The 18,001-nt window shown below is 42.9% G+C and overlaps 1 protein-coding gene across 3 annotated transcripts; it reads right to left on the bottom strand.

Moving 5' to 3' along the window:
* Nucleotides 1-713: 713 nt before the first annotated feature.
* Nucleotides 714-17,989, bottom strand: Tube1 (tubulin epsilon 1). 3 transcript variants are annotated; one of them, XM_085842780.1, is made up of 13 exons: nt 17,877-17,933; nt 17,705-17,778; nt 16,956-17,008; nt 16,182-16,396; nt 14,822-14,879; nt 10,659-10,774; nt 9,216-9,337; nt 6,929-7,116; nt 6,559-6,734; nt 5,354-5,494; nt 3,628-3,768; nt 3,142-3,316; nt 714-1,614 (listed from the first exon to the last, which is right to left on the bottom strand). In XM_085842780.1, exons 4-13 carry the CDS (start codon nt 16,193-16,195, stop codon nt 1,456-1,458), a joined length of 1,290 nt encoding a protein of 429 aa, XP_085698906.1. In that variant the 5' UTR covers nt 16,196-16,396; nt 16,956-17,008; nt 17,705-17,778; nt 17,877-17,933; the 3' UTR covers nt 714-1,455. The 3 variants fall into 3 exon arrangements, with proteins under 3 accessions (XP_085698906.1, XP_021030513.1, XP_085698907.1); XM_021174854.3 differs by lacking the exon at nt 16,182-16,396 and having other exon boundaries at nt 17,877-17,989; XM_085842781.1 differs by lacking the exons at nt 16,182-16,396; nt 17,877-17,933 and having other exon boundaries at nt 16,956-17,024; nt 17,705-17,769.
* Between the last annotated feature and the right edge of the window lie 12 nt (nt 17,990-18,001).

Raw genomic sequence — 18,001 nt, 5'->3', positions numbered from 1 at the left:
AAATCGCACTTTGATCCCAGCACATGGGAGGCAGAGACAGGTGGATCTCTGTGAGTTTGAGGTCAACCTGGTCTACAGAGTGGGTTCCAGGACAGCCAGGGCTACAGAGGAACACTGTCTCAACAAACATTTTATATAGATATAAAAAGACATAATTTAAAATTTTATTCTGTACTTGGCAATACAGTCTATCAGATCCTATCACATAATTAGTAGAGGGACAGCAAGATTCTTAAAATTACTAAGATGATATTATAAATGCATCTATAATCATCATCGCCCTGTTCTGAATATCAGTTAGATTCTTCTAGAAAGGAGAAAATAGAATGTCTGTGATACTGTTAATAACTGTAATATTGCAGTCTGTATACCAAATACTATAAAAGTCTAAACTTCTAAGATAAAAAACAAACATAGAACAGTCACTCAGCAAGGAAAAGAAACAGAGGATAGAAGTAAGGAAGCATACACCCGATTATTTTTCCCTTAAAATTATTTCCTTAGCCGGGCGTGGTGGTGCACGCCTTTAATCCCAGCACTTGGGAGGCAGAGGCAGGCGGATTTCTGAGTTCGAGGCCAGCCTGGTCTACAAAGTGAGTGCCAGGACAGCCAAGGCTACACAGAGAAACCCTGTCTCGAAAAACCAAAAAAAAAAAAAAATAAATAAAATAAAATAAAAAATTATTTCCTTGAAAGATAAACCAACCAATGGATTTGAAACATACCTGTACTGAAACCAATATTAATGATTCAGAAGAGAGACACGATGGCTGTAGTCACTTCAATGCATGATAACTGTTTGCTACAAGTTCAGCTGCAGATGTCAGTGTGCAACGGTGACATGCTCAACTGCCGTAGCAGCTGTTTACACATTTGCTTTTAAACTGTTTATTATAAAAGGGACTGGATGCCAAGTTGTGATTCTTTGGACCATAAACATGTTATTACTCAAAGAACAAAAACTACCCTGAAAAGTCCAGATATTATATATATTATGTTCCTCTATTCCATGGACCTACGTCCCTAGCATTTAAATAGAGCAGGACAGCATAAAGTATAAATATACAAGAGATATGTACATCTTTCCTGAGGCATTCATCACTGTGAAGATGTCTGCAAAAGACACAAATAAAGCAAGAAGACGACTGCTCCTTCCCTCTGCGTCGGCTTTTGTTGCATGGGTAGCCCAGGCTGGCCCTGAATGCAGGCCCTCCTGCATGTCAGCCACACTGGGATTACACTTGTGTAACACCATGTTGGGTTCTCTCTCATCTCAATTTTGGCAAACTGCCTAAAGTGATACCATGTACTGCTATAAAAAATTGTAATAAAATAGAAACCACCATTTTAGATAAAATACTTCCTGATACGTGAAAAACATGGGCTTTCTGAATCAGAAAAAATGCTGAAACAGAAAGGGGACAGACAGAACAATTGCTTTCTCAGCTTCTTCCCTCACAAGGCCACACTCAACCTGGGCACATCTGGCACAGGCATGCTCTTTGTGGCATCGAGGTCACTGTACTCCTGTATGAGCGCTGACAGCGAGGACACAGCTTCCGTAAAAGTGCTTTCCTCCATCCCATCAACTTGCAGGTAGTGATGGAGGTGAGCCTGTAATTGAAAAATCCCAATTACCAACCCAGGAACTCTAAGTCATATACCCATCCCATAAGCTTTTAGCAAATATTACTAAAACTATAGGTCAGTTGTCCTTCTCTCCTTGGGAGTGATGGTTGCTGGGGACGGGGTGCACAGGACTCAGTGGTATACTTACCTGTAAGTGGCCTTAAGTGACTGACCCTACCTCATTTAAGAAGCCCACTAATTATAGTGGGGTATGGCACACACGCACACAAGCGCACACACATGTGCAAGCACACATACACAACGAGAGTGGGAGGAAGAGTGAGGAACAGAAGGAGTTCAGATGGAGGGAAAAAGGACGATGATGGGAAATATGATCAGAGCAGGTTCTATGTACGTGGGAAACAGTGGAGCTTGGCATAAATTAAAAACATCCATAGGCCATTCAGCTTTAAAATGGAACCGGGAACTTAAGTCAAATAGATATTGTGCCTAAAGATATGTTCACCATACAAGAGTGTCGCGACTGACATGGGGGTAATCAACCAGTATCCGACTGCATTTGAGACTCCCTCCCTCCATACAGGCTTAGCTGTAACCCAGGCCAAAAGACTCAGAAGGTTATAGGATATACCTTCGTATATCCTATTTACCATTGTTTTGCTAAATGCACATGTTATAAAACTGTTCATATATAAATGTATGGATATAAATATAATTATATCCATAGACTAATTCTGTTTGCAGTGTTGTCCACAAAAGCATTTTTTCCTTTCTTCCAGTGGACAGTGCAAGAGACTCATAACTGGTTAAAACGTGGGGAATAAGCAACTACTGAGCACTTAGCTACAAATGGACACTATAGAATCCCTTCCCCCACACCCGACTCACCCAGGCTCAGAGAACACTGCAGAAGACATGCAGAAAGAACCTAAGAGCCGGAGGATGGTGATGGTAGAGCATCATGTGAGTGTGTGCTCTGGACATGACACCCTATGGTGCTCATGAACTCAGAGGAGCTGTGGTTCCCTGCACAGATGACGCCTGCCAGTGGTTAACACAGACTGGGGAGGGGCTCATGAGGCTCCATCTCTAATGCAGAGCTATGGAAGGGGAAGCCATTCTTGCTCAGTGATGGAGCCACTGATAAGTTGCATATGATGTGCGGGCGTGCGCCTGTGTGTGTGTGTGTGTGAGAGAGAGAGAGAGAGAGAGAGAGAAGAAAGTGTGTGTGTGGGGGGCTACTTTCTGGGAAAAGGGGGTCCAAAGGGAATGGGAGGATGAGTGAGGGCAGTATGGGATGAAATACTCAAAATATGCCCCGTACATGTGTGAAACATGTTGAAGAATAAATGATTTTTTTAAAGACAAAATTAGTATATTGCCTAAATCCTACAAATACATGGAATTTCTCATTTAGATTTGAAATAGCACAGGCAAACTTCTCTTGGATTGCAACTAGATAACAAATATGCCAGGCAGATTTAGCCCTGATTTCCAATGGCGTAATACTTCTTAGCCAAAAGATGTGCAGTCACAAAGAAGAGTAATTACCTTTTTCTTGTAGAGCCGCGTGAACCTTTCTCTCAGCTCCATAAAGGTAGGCTTCACACACGTGTTATTTGCTAAAGCTAACAGAGAATGCGAGTGGCCCACAGGTGGTACAGAACACAGGCTCGTCTTCCAGCCTTCTTGATTCCAGGAGACAAACTGCAGAGCAGGTTTTAATCTGAGATATAAAACCCAAAGGTAAGAACTAAGTTACTAAAATGGCCACCTTGCAGCAGCTCAGTTCACACATCAGCATCAGCAGCGGTCCAGCTATGCCACTGGAATCTGCCTTCTGTGTTTAGAACAGGCAGCATCATGAGACAGTACGATGAAGCCCTACACTTCATGCAGTGCGTACAAAACTTTGTTTTGTACGTGAAGAGTCACTTACCTAAGTCACGTTTTATGGAAATTTGAATAAAGGCTTTCATAGCTATTTACATTGTCCCAAACTAGACATATAAATTATCTTAAAAATAAAAACCGAACCTTTCAATATTTCTGCGGAGATCGGAAATCTGTACGTTTCCTCTAACGATGAGGGCACAGGCAAGGTAGAGGCTATGTCTGGGGTCTGCTTGGATGAGCTGGTGATCCTTACTAAAGGCGTCTGAAAACATCTGATCCAGTCTACAAGGAAAGAGCCAGTGTCCATCAAAACATGCCTTTCTTCCACATGGACTCGTGACATGAAATTGCACATTGGCATGACGGCCTTGGGTTACCTGCACTGCAGCTGAGGTAGAAGACCAAAGGAAACCCAGGAAACCCTCAACAACAGAACAGGACACCAAGACCAGTCGGTGCAACATTTAAACATTCCTCGGGGATTTTTACTAGCAGACTTTAAAGAAAACCTGCCAGCACAAACTGTAATGATTAAACTTAAAAATGTTGATACAAGTATTGTTTCTGTCTAAATGTACCAAGCAGATTACTTCAATGACTTTGAAATATTCAAGTTGAAGGACCAAGTCAAGCATGCTCCTTTTCATCATGCCGAATTTAGGTATAAGGATTAACTTTAAATATAGAAATTCCATTACGAAATAGTTTACTACTGCTGGGCAGTGGTGGCACATACTTTAATCCCAGCACTTGGGAGGCAGGTGGATCTCTGAGCTTGAGGCCAGCCTGGTCTACAGAGGGAGTTCTAGGACAGCCAGGGCTTCTCAGAGAAACCTTGTCTTGAAAATATGAAAAAACAAAACACAACAAAACAACAACAACAACAACAATAAAAGAGTTCACTATCAATTTACTTGGGTATGTCTACATTAAAACACTCATTCTTCTTAAACATGATGAGTTCTAACAATACTAGTGAACAGCCAATGCTGTGATCCATACTCTACACATGGCTTCTCTTGCTGAGATCATTACAGGATCCTTGGCAGATAAGGAGTCCTATCTACTGCCTGGCACAACTGGCCACTTGCTATTCACTTAAATAAAATTCAGTAATTCATTTTTAACCATAAAAATGTGAGCCATCATGTGGGTTCTCGGGGGGGTTCCCATGGTTTTATGAATGCTAGGCAAGCAAGCACTCCACCAACTGAGAGACACCTCCAGACAGGTGTTTTCTTTTCTGAGACAGCATCACTCTGTATTCCAGGCTGGCCTGGAACCCATGAACATCCTTCCTTTAGCCTCTAAGAACTCACATTAGAGGTGTGCACTACCACACCCAGCCTAAGAGCATTTTTTTTTTTTTTTTTTGAGACAGGAATTCACCATGTAGACCAGGCAGACCTCTAACTCACAGAGATATGCCTGGCTCTACTTCTTGAGACCTGGGATTAAAGGAGTGTGTTATATCATGCCTGGTGCTAAGAAATTATATGATGATCTGGAAATTATATGCAACAGCTACTATATGTAAAAGTCTTCCATGGAGCTTGACTGCGGTAAGAACTTAAAGCCTAACATGCCATCTACCCCAGAAACAGTATGATAGGGAATTTAAGACATCTGTCCAGAGTCAGCATTCACATCTACTGGATCCTATTAATCTTCAAAAGCTTAAACATTTCGTTACCAGGTTCAGTTTCAGTCTAATACTGACATTTTAAAACAATTTACTTCTAAAGAAATATTTGACTAATGAGAAATGCCTGTCACCAATAATCTGATACAAATAACCTGAGTTAATATAAACTTCCCCAGAAGAGCACGCCAAGTGCTCAGGCAATGGAATCCACTTGTCCCTCACCTTCGGGGGGGAATGTTAACATCGGCCAGCGTGTACAGAGGTGTCAGGCTTGACACGAGATAATGAAGCTTTGGGAAAGGAACCAAGTTCATGCTGATCTCATTCAGGTCCATATTGAGGGAGCCCTCAAACCTCGCAGAGCTAGAAGGCCAACGTGAGAACAGTGAGACATACTTTCATTTAAGACAGTAATCCAGCAGGTTGTTATGTTCTCAGATCCTTTGTTGCACTGATCAACAAGAGCAGAATGGAGCTCTTGTTTCTGAATCACTGAAATTTAATTTCACAAACAGTCATGAAAGAAGCCAGTTAAAATACAACATAATCCTTAGCAAATCTTATTTCTAGACTTCTAAAGTGCAAGCAACCTCTATTATACCTGCTCATTATACATTTAAAAGTATCTCATTTAAACAGACTTTATATTGAGTTAAACAGGTCAATTATATATTGTGGAAATTTTATTAAATTTATTAAGGGTCTGTTTAAAACATTCATAATCATAGATCATAACTGTGATCTTAAAAGCTTGAGAAATCAAGACCCAAACATGGCAATGTTGTGGACGGGATGGCAGAGAGGACAGAGGTTAACAGCAGTGGCAGCGTGCCTACAATGAGACTGTTGACCACAGAACACCCACTATGCTCCAAGTGACAGAGCTGGAGAAATGCTGGTTTATTACACCAACACATGAAATACAACACAAAACGAGCATCTGGGCAGCACAAATTGGCCTTGATCAGGGAAAAACCAGAAAGTTGGGTAGGAATTGGGACTAGGAGGGTATGACCAAATTTGTTGTAAGAAATTCTCAAAGAACTAATAAAAAAAAAAAAGTGCCAAATCAATCTGAAGAAGAAGAAGAAGAAGAAGAAGAAGAAGAAGAAGAAGAAGAAGAAGAAGAAGGAGGAGGAGGAGGAGGAGGAGGAGGAGGAGGAGAAGAAGAAGAAGAAGAAGAAGAAGAAGAAGAAGAAGAAGAAGAAGAAGAAGAAGAAGAAGAAGAAGAAGAAGAAGAAAAGAAGCCCCTATAACTTACAACTTTAAACAGTACTGGCTGGGCTATAGCTCAGTGGTTCAGTGCTTGCTCCAACACACTCAAGGGCTACAATTAATAGTGTCCTGAAATCAAACAAAGGACTAAGGCACAGGAAGTGTGGACGCCACAAAGCTCGGTGAGTTTGCAGGCGTCCTGAGCGGGCTACCTTGTCAGGCTGAGGAGCAGGTTCGCCACAATGTTGTTCATGGCGTCGAAGGGCTTCTTGTGGTGCTTTTTAACAGCCCCCATGTTCGACGTAATGAGACTCTTAGGCTTCACAGCTGAGCCCAACTTTCCAGAATTTACCACAAGATCAATTTTGCTAATGATGTCAAATAAAGACTTGAGAGAGAAAAAAAATACTGGGTGAGATCCTGCTAATGACACTTAGGAGATATTTTCCTAACAAGAAAAAAAAAATCAAACTTATTTCTTCTCTTAGTTGGAAACGGTTAAAATACTGAACAAGCACAAAAGGATGTAACACAGAATGAAATGTATAAAATACATCCATGATGTCCAGTACCGTGTCTTACTTGGTTGTCAATGGGCAGCACACAGTCTGCATGCTCATTCAGTTCCTTCATGGCCAGCATACTGTTATAAGGCGAGGTGATGACATCGTCTTCACTGGAAGGATAAACTGCTGTCACAAACCGGTACACTTCTGGGAATTCATCTTCAAGCACCTTTAACAGAAATGTGCCAAGCCCAGAGCCTGTTCCTGAGAATTAAAGTTCAAAAGAAAACAACCTGAATGGTTAGAAGTATAATTCTGAATAATCTAGAATGTAGGCATATTTATCTATAGGCATAATTTTCAACTCAGAGACAGCACAAGCTAGGCTGCCAGGGTTCAAGTCCAGAATTCCATCTCAGGCTCTGAGCACGAGTCTGGGGTGGCTTTCTCTAACCTTTTGTTGTTGTTGTTGTTGTGGCTGTATTTTAATCATTAGATATTAAAAGAACTGAATATGAAAACTTCAATCACATGGCATCCAGTATACCTGAGAGCAACTTAAAAAACAAAACAAAAACCTATTTGACAGCTTTGATCTCAAGATACAAACCATCTCAATAATATAGAAAACTGTCACCAAGCAACTTCCAACAGCCAATGAAATATGTCCCCGGGAACTCACAAAGCTTCAAACACAACGTGTATCACCACTTATTTAAAAGCAGAAGCTCTGGAAATCTCATTAGTAACTTTTTGATGTTCAACGTCACAAATTCAGAAAATTTTAAGGACTTAAAGGAGAAAACTGGATCTTATAACTTAGTTCTACGAAACTGGTGATGAAGAGAGTTGGCAAGCTGAAATGGTAAGATGTAGGAATGTGTCAACCATAGTTTGAGTAAGTAGTTTTCAGAATCTTGTCTTATAGGGTGTGTGCATGCTATGTTGTTACATGAAAATTATATGTAAAAATAAATGTGTGTACGTGTACGTACACGTACACACACACACACACACAGTTTCTTGTGATTAAAAGGTAAAGTCAAGACTCCCAGATGTGAGGCATGGGCCACTTTTAGCCAACATAAACCCAGAAGCCTAAGACATTGGTCTGCTTGTTTGTTTGTTTGTTTAATTTCTGAAACTCCATTACCTGGCTCTTGATTTTGAACTCTGTATATGACAATGCCATGTTACAAGCCCCAGAACACAAAGCCTTAATATCAGTTTTAGAAAGAAAAGTATGTTATTTTTTCTTCAGATCCTGTTAATATGACTATTTTAAAATTAGCACATCATTGTGTTTCTGTTTTATCAATAAGAGAGCAATATAATTCCATTTCAAATTACAGACTTATCTGGGAAACAAAGCAATTTAGATCTTGTTTCAAGCTCAGGCTTGAGTGTACTGAGTGGTTTTTAAGGAATTGAGTGAATTTGTTTACTCTTCGTTTTTGTTCTTGGAGGGAGTGGTGGGAAGGTTTGAAGGTGGCGAATCGAAGAGGATTAGTAACCCTGTAAGCAAGCCACATGAGAACATGCCGGAAAAGTTCAGCTCTACTTGGGATAAAGAACTAAGCAAGCACAGCTGAAGCCAAGCGCTTCCAAAAGCACGGACATACTGGAGTATGGCTGAGAATCTAAAAGTGAAAGAAAACAAATTCAAAATTAAGAAAAGTTGGTCAACAGTGACAATTTCAGTTATATATATATATGTGTGTGTGTGTGTGTCTGTGTGTGTGACACACATGCTCCATTGTGTGCTCAAGCACTGTGTATGTGTATGACATGGAGGGCAAAGTCACCACCAGGCCTTAGTCAAGTGCCATTCTCCTGTCTGCTTGAGAGCTGGCATCCAGTGCGCCCCAGGGGCCTGCATGTCTCTTGCTCCCAGGTTCTGGAATTAGAAGCACGTACCTCACACCCAAGCTTTTTGATGTGGGTTCTGACGCTCAAACCCAGGCCCTTGTGTTTGTAGCACGAGTATGAACAGAGTACCCAAGTAGCTATTCCTTACTTCCAATTTCACAACATTTTAAGATAAAAAGCTGAAGTGTTCGGACACTGAAACATACATACCAGGCATCCAACCTACATCTCTTGGGTCATATATATCCTAGGTGAGCCAAGAACATGGCCCAACACAATACACGAAACATCGGAAGATCGTTTCTGTTCAGTTGTCTTTGGTCCCTGAGCACGAGCCCTGTGGCTGACACCGTGTCTCACTGTGAGAAGACTGCACACGTCTGCTATCGAATGTTGAGCAGGCAGCAGGTCTGACAATAGGCTGATGTCTGAGAATGTGCTCCTGCTTGAAGGGGCCATTACCTCCTCCCATCCTCACAGCAAGGGGCCGTTACCTCCTCCCATGGAGTGGATGATGAAGAAGCACTGTAAGCAATCGCACTGCTCTGCCGACTTCCGGAGTTTCTCTAAAATCTGTTCCCGGTAAAGACGTCCAAAAACTTTGTGACCCACAGCCCTGAAAATAAGAATACAGATTAAAAAAAAAATCCTTGATTATTATTTTATGATTTTATTATTTCCTCAGTCTAAGAAAGATTGAAAAAAATGTTTTAAATTGTACTAAGAAATCTATCATATAAGTCCTATTTATCATATATTACATGCCAACAATTCTCAAATATCCTTATTAGCAAGCAGTATTAACTATAGCTTTTAGAACTTTATCTTCAATTTTTCACCAGATAAATTATAAAAATTAAGAATTTAGGTATCATTTTTTGATTTCCCTTTAAACTCTGAACTGCAGTGAATTTACATATTAAAAAGCAGAAAAAGATCAACTCAACAGATACCAAAATGAAAAATTTCCAACTAATTTATCTGGTCTAAACTAGGAAAAACCGATCCCAGCCCATTATTAGATGAAAGGGCAATGGCTGAAGATGACAGTGGAGACCTGTGTTGACTGGGTCTTGGAGTGTCACTATGACAGACCACAAAATAAACATGACTTTCCCGTGATGCAGCTTTAGTACAACGCAAATATTACATAAGTTCTACACAACTCAAGAGGAAAGCTAGGCGGGTGGTCAGCAGGCTCATTTCTTAAGTTATTGGTTCCCGAGTGTGATGGTTTGTATATGCTCAGCCCAGGGAGTGGCACTATTAGAAGGTGTGGCCCTGCTGGTGTGGGTGTGTCACTGTGGGTGTAGCCAAAGAGACTTGCCTAACTAAGACACCTAGTTTCCTGACACATGGAATCCAAATTCATGCTTTAATGAAACTATAATTCTGAACTCTACATGTGACTCCAAGTAACTGGTAGCAAATATTTGATAGGAATAATGTGAGATTTACAAACAATGGGAAACTCCTTAATTTTTAAGCAAGAGAAAGAAGTCAATGGGAATTCTTTAGCTGTTGGGGTGCATTTTTCCCAGGAAGAGGTTACATATTTAAGAGTCAAAACAGTCTCTCCCTCAGGTCGGAAACGAGGATAGCAGGTTTGCTTGCTTTAGATCTTTCGGTGAATTCTGTTGATTTAGACGAACAGGAAAAGTTGAGGAATCAAGTAACACAAGCAATTCATTTTGAAAAAAAGAACTGAGGGTGTCATGTTCTCATAATTCACTTCCTGCTAAGCAACAGGAAGAAAGGACCAAGAGGAGTAAAAGCCACGCCGCACAGCTTCTGAGAGCCGTGAAGCATCACCATCAATCGTGAGGATGCGGCAGAAAGGCAGACGGTGGCCGGCTTTCCCTACTCACTAGGCAGGGCCTATTCGGATATGGAAATGAATACGCAGCTGTTTCAAATGACATTCAGTATTGCCTCACCAATTATTTCCCGAGCCAGAGATATCAGTGATGAGCTGTGTGCTATCAAACACGTCTCTCAGTGGGCCTTGGAGAATTTCATTCACTACGCCTTCTTCCATGTCAATCAAAACAGCCTGAAAAGAAAATTTAAATTTAACATAGTTTCTTTAGTAATTTACTCTATAAATTCAATAATTCATTAGCTATAAGTTATATTATTCTTTTTCACAATTTAAGATTAAAATTTTTCTTTATGTAATCTATAAAGGATTAAAAAGGTAATTTCATCCAGCTCAAAATGATGAAACCCAATTAAAAAGTGGATTCTAAACTTTTAACTCTATTCCAAAAGGGGCCAGTAGGGAACAAAGGAACCCACTAATCCTTTCAACCGAATTCGAACAGGGCCTTAGAAATCTAGAAGGCAATTCTGACCAGAAAAAAATTTCAATAGGTGTAGGCTGTATTAATTCATTTGAATTATTGTATTAATTCACTAGAAGTCAAAATGGAACAACTATAGGTAAGAAGCGTCCAGTTCAAGTGAGCTAACTGCTAAAGCCAAGGCACTAGACAGATTGTAAGGTGGCAAGGACCCTTCATTCAAGAAATGCACAGGCATTCATAGGCTCTGACTACACTGACAGGGGAGATAATCTACACTGAGATATATAGGAATATAAATAGGAATATAAATCATAAATAAGATTAAAGGAGATACAGCCAATGCAAGCAGGAATGGTATGCCAATAAGACCATGTGCTTCCTCCCCTGGGGACTATGTGCTCCCTCCTCCTGGGACTATGTGCTCCCTCCTCCTGGGACCATGTGCTCCCTCCTCCTGGGACTATGTGCTCCCTCCTCCTGGCACCATGTGCTCCCTCCTCCTGGGACCATGTGCTTCCTCCTCCTGGGACCATGTGCTCCCTCCTCCTGGGACCATGTGCTCCCTCCTCCTGGGACCATGTGCTCCCTCCTCCTGGCACCATGTGCTCCCTCCTCCTGGGACCATGTGCTCCCTCCTCCTGGCACCATGTGCTCCCTCCTCCTGGCACCATGTGCTCCCTCCTCCTGGCACCATGTGCTCCCTCCTCCTGGCACCATGTGCTCCCTCCTCCTGGGACCATGTGATCCCTCCTCCTGGGACCATGTGCTCCCTCCTCCTGGGACCATGTGCTCCCTCCTCCTGGGACCATGTGCTCCCTCCTCCTGGGACCATGTGCTCCCTCCTCCTGGGACCATGTGTTCCCTCCTCCTGGGACCATGTGCTCCCTCCTCCTGGGACCATGTGCTCCCTCCTCCTGGGACCATGTGCTCCCTCCTCCTGGGACCATGTGCTCCCTCCTCCTGGGACCATGTGCTCCCTCCTCCTGGGACCATGTGTTCCCTCCTCCTGGGACCATGTGCTCCCTCCTCCTGGGACCATGTGCTCCCTCCTCCTGGGACCATGTGCTCCCTCCTCCTGGGACCATGTGCTCCCTCCTCCTGGCACCATGTGCTCCCTCCTCCTGGCACCATGTGCTCCCTCCTCCTGGCACCATGTGCTCCCTTCTCCTGGTTTGCCAACAGGACCATGTGCTCCCTCCTCTGATTTTCCAATAAGACCATGTGTTCCCTCTTTCTGGTTTTCTTTTTTCTTTTCCAAAGAAAAGCTGCCAAAGAATTTACTGTGGACCATGTAGTGGCCACTCAGCATTTGAAACAAACTGGTGAGTAAGCTTAGATGCTGGGTGCCTCAGGAGCTGTTCAACAAGAGAACAAACTGTTGTTGGGAAATACTGTCCCCTCTCACCCCGTGCAGCAACACACCACTCTAGATTCCACTGAGAAGTTTTAAATTTTCTAAAATTTGAAAATTTAAAATTCCAAAACTGTCCAAAGCCAAGTTTACACACACATGTACGCACACATATGTGCAAGGTGTCACAGTCAGTACTGGCTGCTGCTGGCCTGGTCCACATCTTTCTAAATCCCAGAGAAACTACTGCAGCTCAGCAAATTGATGGGATACACTGAAACTGCAAAGCCCGAAGCTGCCATGAGTGACAGAAACAACAATAGAGCCTAACCACGTTACAACCAACGCTTGCTTCAAAAGCTGGGCTATTACATTTTGCCTTATCCACCGTATCTGCCAACCATCTTCCACTTCTTCATGTACCTGGCCACCATTATGCAAGGAAATTGCTTCCACAATCGGAAAGATGCAGAAAATACTTTTTAAGAGTTTGTTAAATGGAACCTATTTTGATGAATAAAGATGTGTATTGGCCTAGTTATTTAAAACTCATGGTCTGAAATAGCAATTCCTTGTTTTAAACAATTTACTGACTTAGCCTACTTAATGCAGTGCACTTTAGGTGGTGCTACCACTTGGGCAGGCGGTCCTGGATAGTGTAAGAAAGCAGGCTGAGCAAACCACGAGGACCAAGCCAGCAAGCTGCTTCAGTCGCTGCTTCTGGATCCCTACCCTGACTTCCTTTCATGCTGCACCATGACGTGGATGTGCAAGTGATATAAAGTCTTTCCTCCTCACCCTACTTTGGTCGTTACATTTTATCCCAGCCATAGAAACCCTAAGATGAAGATAAACAATGGACATATCATAAACCAAAGACTGCAACTATTTTAAAAATTTGTTCAAAGATGCTGGATGTGGAGACACATGCCTGGGTCTGCAACTTCTCAGCACTCAGGAGGCTGAGACAAGATTATTGGAAGGTTTCTGCCTCCATGTATCATGTCTGTTCCCATCATATCATGTTCATGTTTCACAACAGTGCTGCTTCCCTGGCAACAGAGCTGCTATGTAGATTCTGGGACTCAAACCCTGAGTCCTCTAGAAGAGCAGACAGTGATCTTAACCTTGAAGCCATCTCTCCAGCCCCATGTTACTGTTTTTTAAAGATTTATCACTGTGATGTTTTTAAAAGTGTGTGTGTGTGTGTGTGTGTGTGTGTGTGTACACCTGACTGCAGGTGTCTGAGGAGGCCAGAGGTGTGGGACTGCCCTGATGCTGTGGGAAGTTGTTAATCTGCCAGCCTGAGTGCTGTACTCTGATCTGCAACAGCAGCAAGCACTGCTAACCTGACAGCTCTCTCTGCCATGATGTTTATAATTGTACTCCTTTTTTTTGTACATAGACAACATTATTAGGGGTGTGTACTGGTTAATTTTAGGGCTTTTCAAGGACATATTAAATAACATGAAATTTTTACTTTAAATGTAGACACTGTACAAACAAGAGTCTTGACTGAACAAAAAAATTGTCTAAGATTATAAAAAATTACATCGGTCTTGTTCCAAGCTAGATTTAATAGTGTGCATGGAAGTGTGCAGTAAGTGAGCCCCAGCACCTGCGACTGCTTTGCTCTCTGTCAAGGAGATAAGATGCAGAGCACACACTCTAATCTGGGCCTACCCAAGTGAGCTCTGACAGGATCGCCACTGCCCTAGTAACCTTCTTAGCTCTTCTGATCTTTCCTCAGGCACAGCAAGCCCTTGGTTTCTTCTTCCTTTGAGCAGTAACTACATGTTGAGAGTGTTTTTGATTCTTCGCTTAGGCATCCCAGTTTGCAGTCACAACTGCTTTAGTAACAATGCAGAAGTCTAGATTCCCTTCCAGAGCTACAGGATAATAACCAGAATATAGCATTTACAACACTCGCTGTGCCTATTAGCCTGCGATTCTACATTTACTTAGCAGTCTAGGAGATGTGGACGTGCCTTTCTCTGAGCTCTTTCTTACCATCACATCTGTGAGCAGTGGGAGGAACGGGGGCATACTCGGAGAGGGTAAAGAGCATATTCCCAGACAACCCTTCCATTCTCTCCTCAGGAGCTTGTGTTCTGTGACTTCATATGAGTCCAGGCTTCTCAGGGGCTCCCTCCACGGTTCACCATGTTCATCAACTGCTCTGATGTGCAGACACTTTCTCCTTCAGTTTGTTTTCCATCAGAGATCACACAGAGAGAAACAGTTTTCAGGATACACCCCACTGCTCTAGTCTTTCTGGAGTCCGAACCTTAGCACCTCAGCTCCTTACCCACTGTTAACTGCCTTTCTTTTTCTAATAGTCAGAGACCAGTTAACAACCAGAAGAGAAAAACACTGTAGAGAAGCAATGAACTCAAATCCACTGCCATGTTACAAAGTAAAAACTCCGGAGTATGTATCTTACCCGTGCTTTTAGAGAAGATATTCTTCCTTTGGAAATACTGCCACCATCCCCAACAGCTCTGAAAGATAAGGAAATTGGGAAAGGGCTGTAAGATTTGTCAGGGCTGCTAGTGTTACTGTCATTACACATAAAGCAGCTCCTTATCTTGATCCAGGGGTTCTAACTCATGGCTTCAGCTCAGCAGCAAGCACCTTGACCTGGAGAGCCATCTTGCCAGTCTCAGTATCTGTCTCTGAGGCATTTCTCTGAACCTAGAACATCTGGTCCAGTTTTGTGAGGTAAATGCGTATCTTTCCTGTTTAAGTTAATGCTAATTAGGTTTCCTGCTGAAGCCAAACAGGTCAGCTGATATAAGCATTACATACCACCCAGGCTGCTTCTAGAACTTTAGTGAAAGTATTGAAATCTGTGCATATATACAGTGTTCTGGCCAATATCGCTTGCAGGACAGAGACTAGATGGAGAGAAGCTGGCTAAATACAGACAGTACAGACCAGTAACGAGTGAACTGCAATCTCAGGACAATTCCAATTGGCTCCAGTTTTGCTAAATAGAACTGTATTTAAACACAGCCGCTTCCACTCGTTTGTGCTCACTATCCAAGAAGGCAGATGAGCAGCTGCAACAAGGCCTGAGGGTCTGGGTTGTCATGGAAACAGTTTGCCAATGTCTACTTTTGGTAGATCTTTATCATATGTTATTCAAAAGGATTAATTTGAGAAGCAGGTGTACACAAAGATGTAGTACTAAACTCATGGAGCCGAGGCTGGTACTGGCGGCACAGACAGAAGAGAGTCTTAGCCTCTTCTGAGACAGAAGAAAACCCAATGTTCTCATTTAACAGTATAGACCCGACAAGGTGGATGAAGATTGGCCCTTAAGAAAGAAAACTCAGTCTCAAGACCAACTGTCAATATGTAATACATTTTCTTTCATTAACTTACAAAGAATTTGGTTTCATTCTATCATTTCTCAAACAATGTTTTGTTGTTTCTCTCAGAATTCTTACCATGTCCTCTTGTGCCCTCCTACCCCAGGGCTTCCTGTTTTCATGTCACAGGTGACCTTTGCCCCTCCCTCAGACTGTCTCTTAGCCCCCATCATGGTCTCCTATCCACTCAACTCTGTAATAATCAAAGAGGTGGCTATCAAGAAAGGAAGGCTGGGGTGGAGCCAGGCAGGGAAGCATGTGGAAGGGATATTGCAAAGGCAGGTCTGAGTGCACGCACGTAAGGGAGACCATGTTCCAGGTCTCAAATAAGTAAAGTGATCTAAAGGACAGCACCCTCCCCACGATAACAACTGCGCCCGCCGCTGTGGAAATTCACTTTAATCAATCTCACACCATGTCTCTACCCACCTTCTGAATAGCATGTAGCTTTGGCAGAGTTGATCCAAACAATAAAAAAGTATGCTTATGACTCAAAAGGCCTGAGTTTATGCTGTCCATCCCCAACAATGACGCTCCAGGTTTTAACCTCCCAGTTCTTTGAATTTGACTAATCTGACTGGAGGCCCTGGGATTCATCAACAAAACCAAAGTCAGGTTTCCCGAGAAGATAATGGCTCCAACACCTAGTGAACAAATTCAAACTAAATTTCTACAAAGTTGGAAAGGCCTGATATTTAATTGTAATTGTCAGGACAAGTCGACTACAGCTGGTTTATAAAGAACTTTGAAAACGGATAAACAATGAAAACATTAAAAGAATGTCAAATGTCAAAAGGATTCTAACATCTGTATCTTACACGAAACAAAAAGTAACACACAGTGTGAGCAGTTTCCACCTCTTTCATTTCGGCATATTCTGAGGGCAAGTAATCTGCAAAATAATCTTTCAAAACCTGGCCGCCGCTAGACTCATACCATGGTGGGCACCTCAGTGAAAATGTCAGGTTTTCAAAGTTACTGGGAGTCCCTTTAAAGGTTCTTTTTGGCTTCGTACGGAAGTCTATCAAGGAAGCGTGCTGTTCTGCAGAATAGTATGAAAATGGGATATGAGAAGACGCTTTCGATCAGAACAGCATACACAGCAGACACCGTCCTAGCTGGCGACTGTTTCCTTATCCTCTAAGATTCTGCTGACAGGGAAAGGAGGCGTCCTACCAAGCGGAGACAGACTCACCCACTTACCTGGTATCCACATTCCTGAAGAAGCTGCTTATAGCGTCGTCATAAATTCCTTTCTAGAAACAAAACAAACTATAGCATTTACGTTTATTTTCTCTAAAACCCTTTTAGCTGTAGCAACTCTACAACGCTGAAGGGGCTCTAAGAAAAAGAAACCTAGGTCAACTCTTCCAATTACATCTAAGGGTAAAATACCAAGAGAACCCCTGACTAAGTTTGACAGCGATGAAAAAAGCACGCCCTGTAGGATTATACAGCTGGTACTCCAAGTGGGAATTTCCTGGGATTCTTGGTCGTTTGATGTATTTATTATTTACTTTATAGTGCTTTCATCTATAGCATCTACTGTCTTTCAAAACAACAGGAGGAGAAGGAGGAGAAAGAGGAGGAGGAGGAGGAGAAAGAGGAGGAGGAGGAGGAGACTGCTAAAGATCAGGGAAACTTAAGACCAAACTCCTGACCAGTGCCTCCTGCCTGTGACTTACAGCAACACGTTTAAAAAGAAACTAGCCACGACCCGTATGATAAGATCCTATGCAATTTATGGTACTGATTAAAAAGCCCAAGTAATCTGGGCATGATAGTGGTAGTCCTGGGGATGCAGAGACAGATGGATCGCTGCAAATTCCTGAACATGATCTACACAGCAAGTTCCAGGTCAGCCAGGACCCCGTAGTAGGATCCAAAGCACCCCTCCCCAAACCTCATGTGAACTCTGGCAGGCCCGGGTGACAGGCAGGAGAGGCGGGTACCTGGTTGACCGCAGCGTGCTCCCTCAGCGCCAGGTCCCAGAAGCAGCAGCCGATCTGGTTCCCGCACTGTCCGACTGCAGCCAGCAGCGAGGAAGAGAGAGAGGTGCATTAGGAAGGCAACCAGGTGACTGGCTCCGCAGCGACCCGGTCCCCGCGGACGTGGGTAGCTCACCCTGTACGACCACCGACTGGGTCATTCCGCCGGGAGGACCAGCAGGAGCACTCCCGCCCGAACTCCCGCCTTAGCTTTCGAGCCCAACTACGCGCTACGAGGGGCGGCCTTAAGTCACGTCGCTG

This window comes from Mus caroli, unplaced genomic scaffold (genome assembly GCF_978045245.1).
Source record: "Mus caroli unplaced genomic scaffold, Mus_caroli_1 scaffold_9, whole genome shotgun sequence".
Lineage (NCBI taxonomy): Eukaryota > Metazoa > Chordata > Mammalia > Rodentia > Muridae > Mus > Mus caroli.
This window is presented reverse-complemented; position numbering and strand designations above follow the sequence as displayed.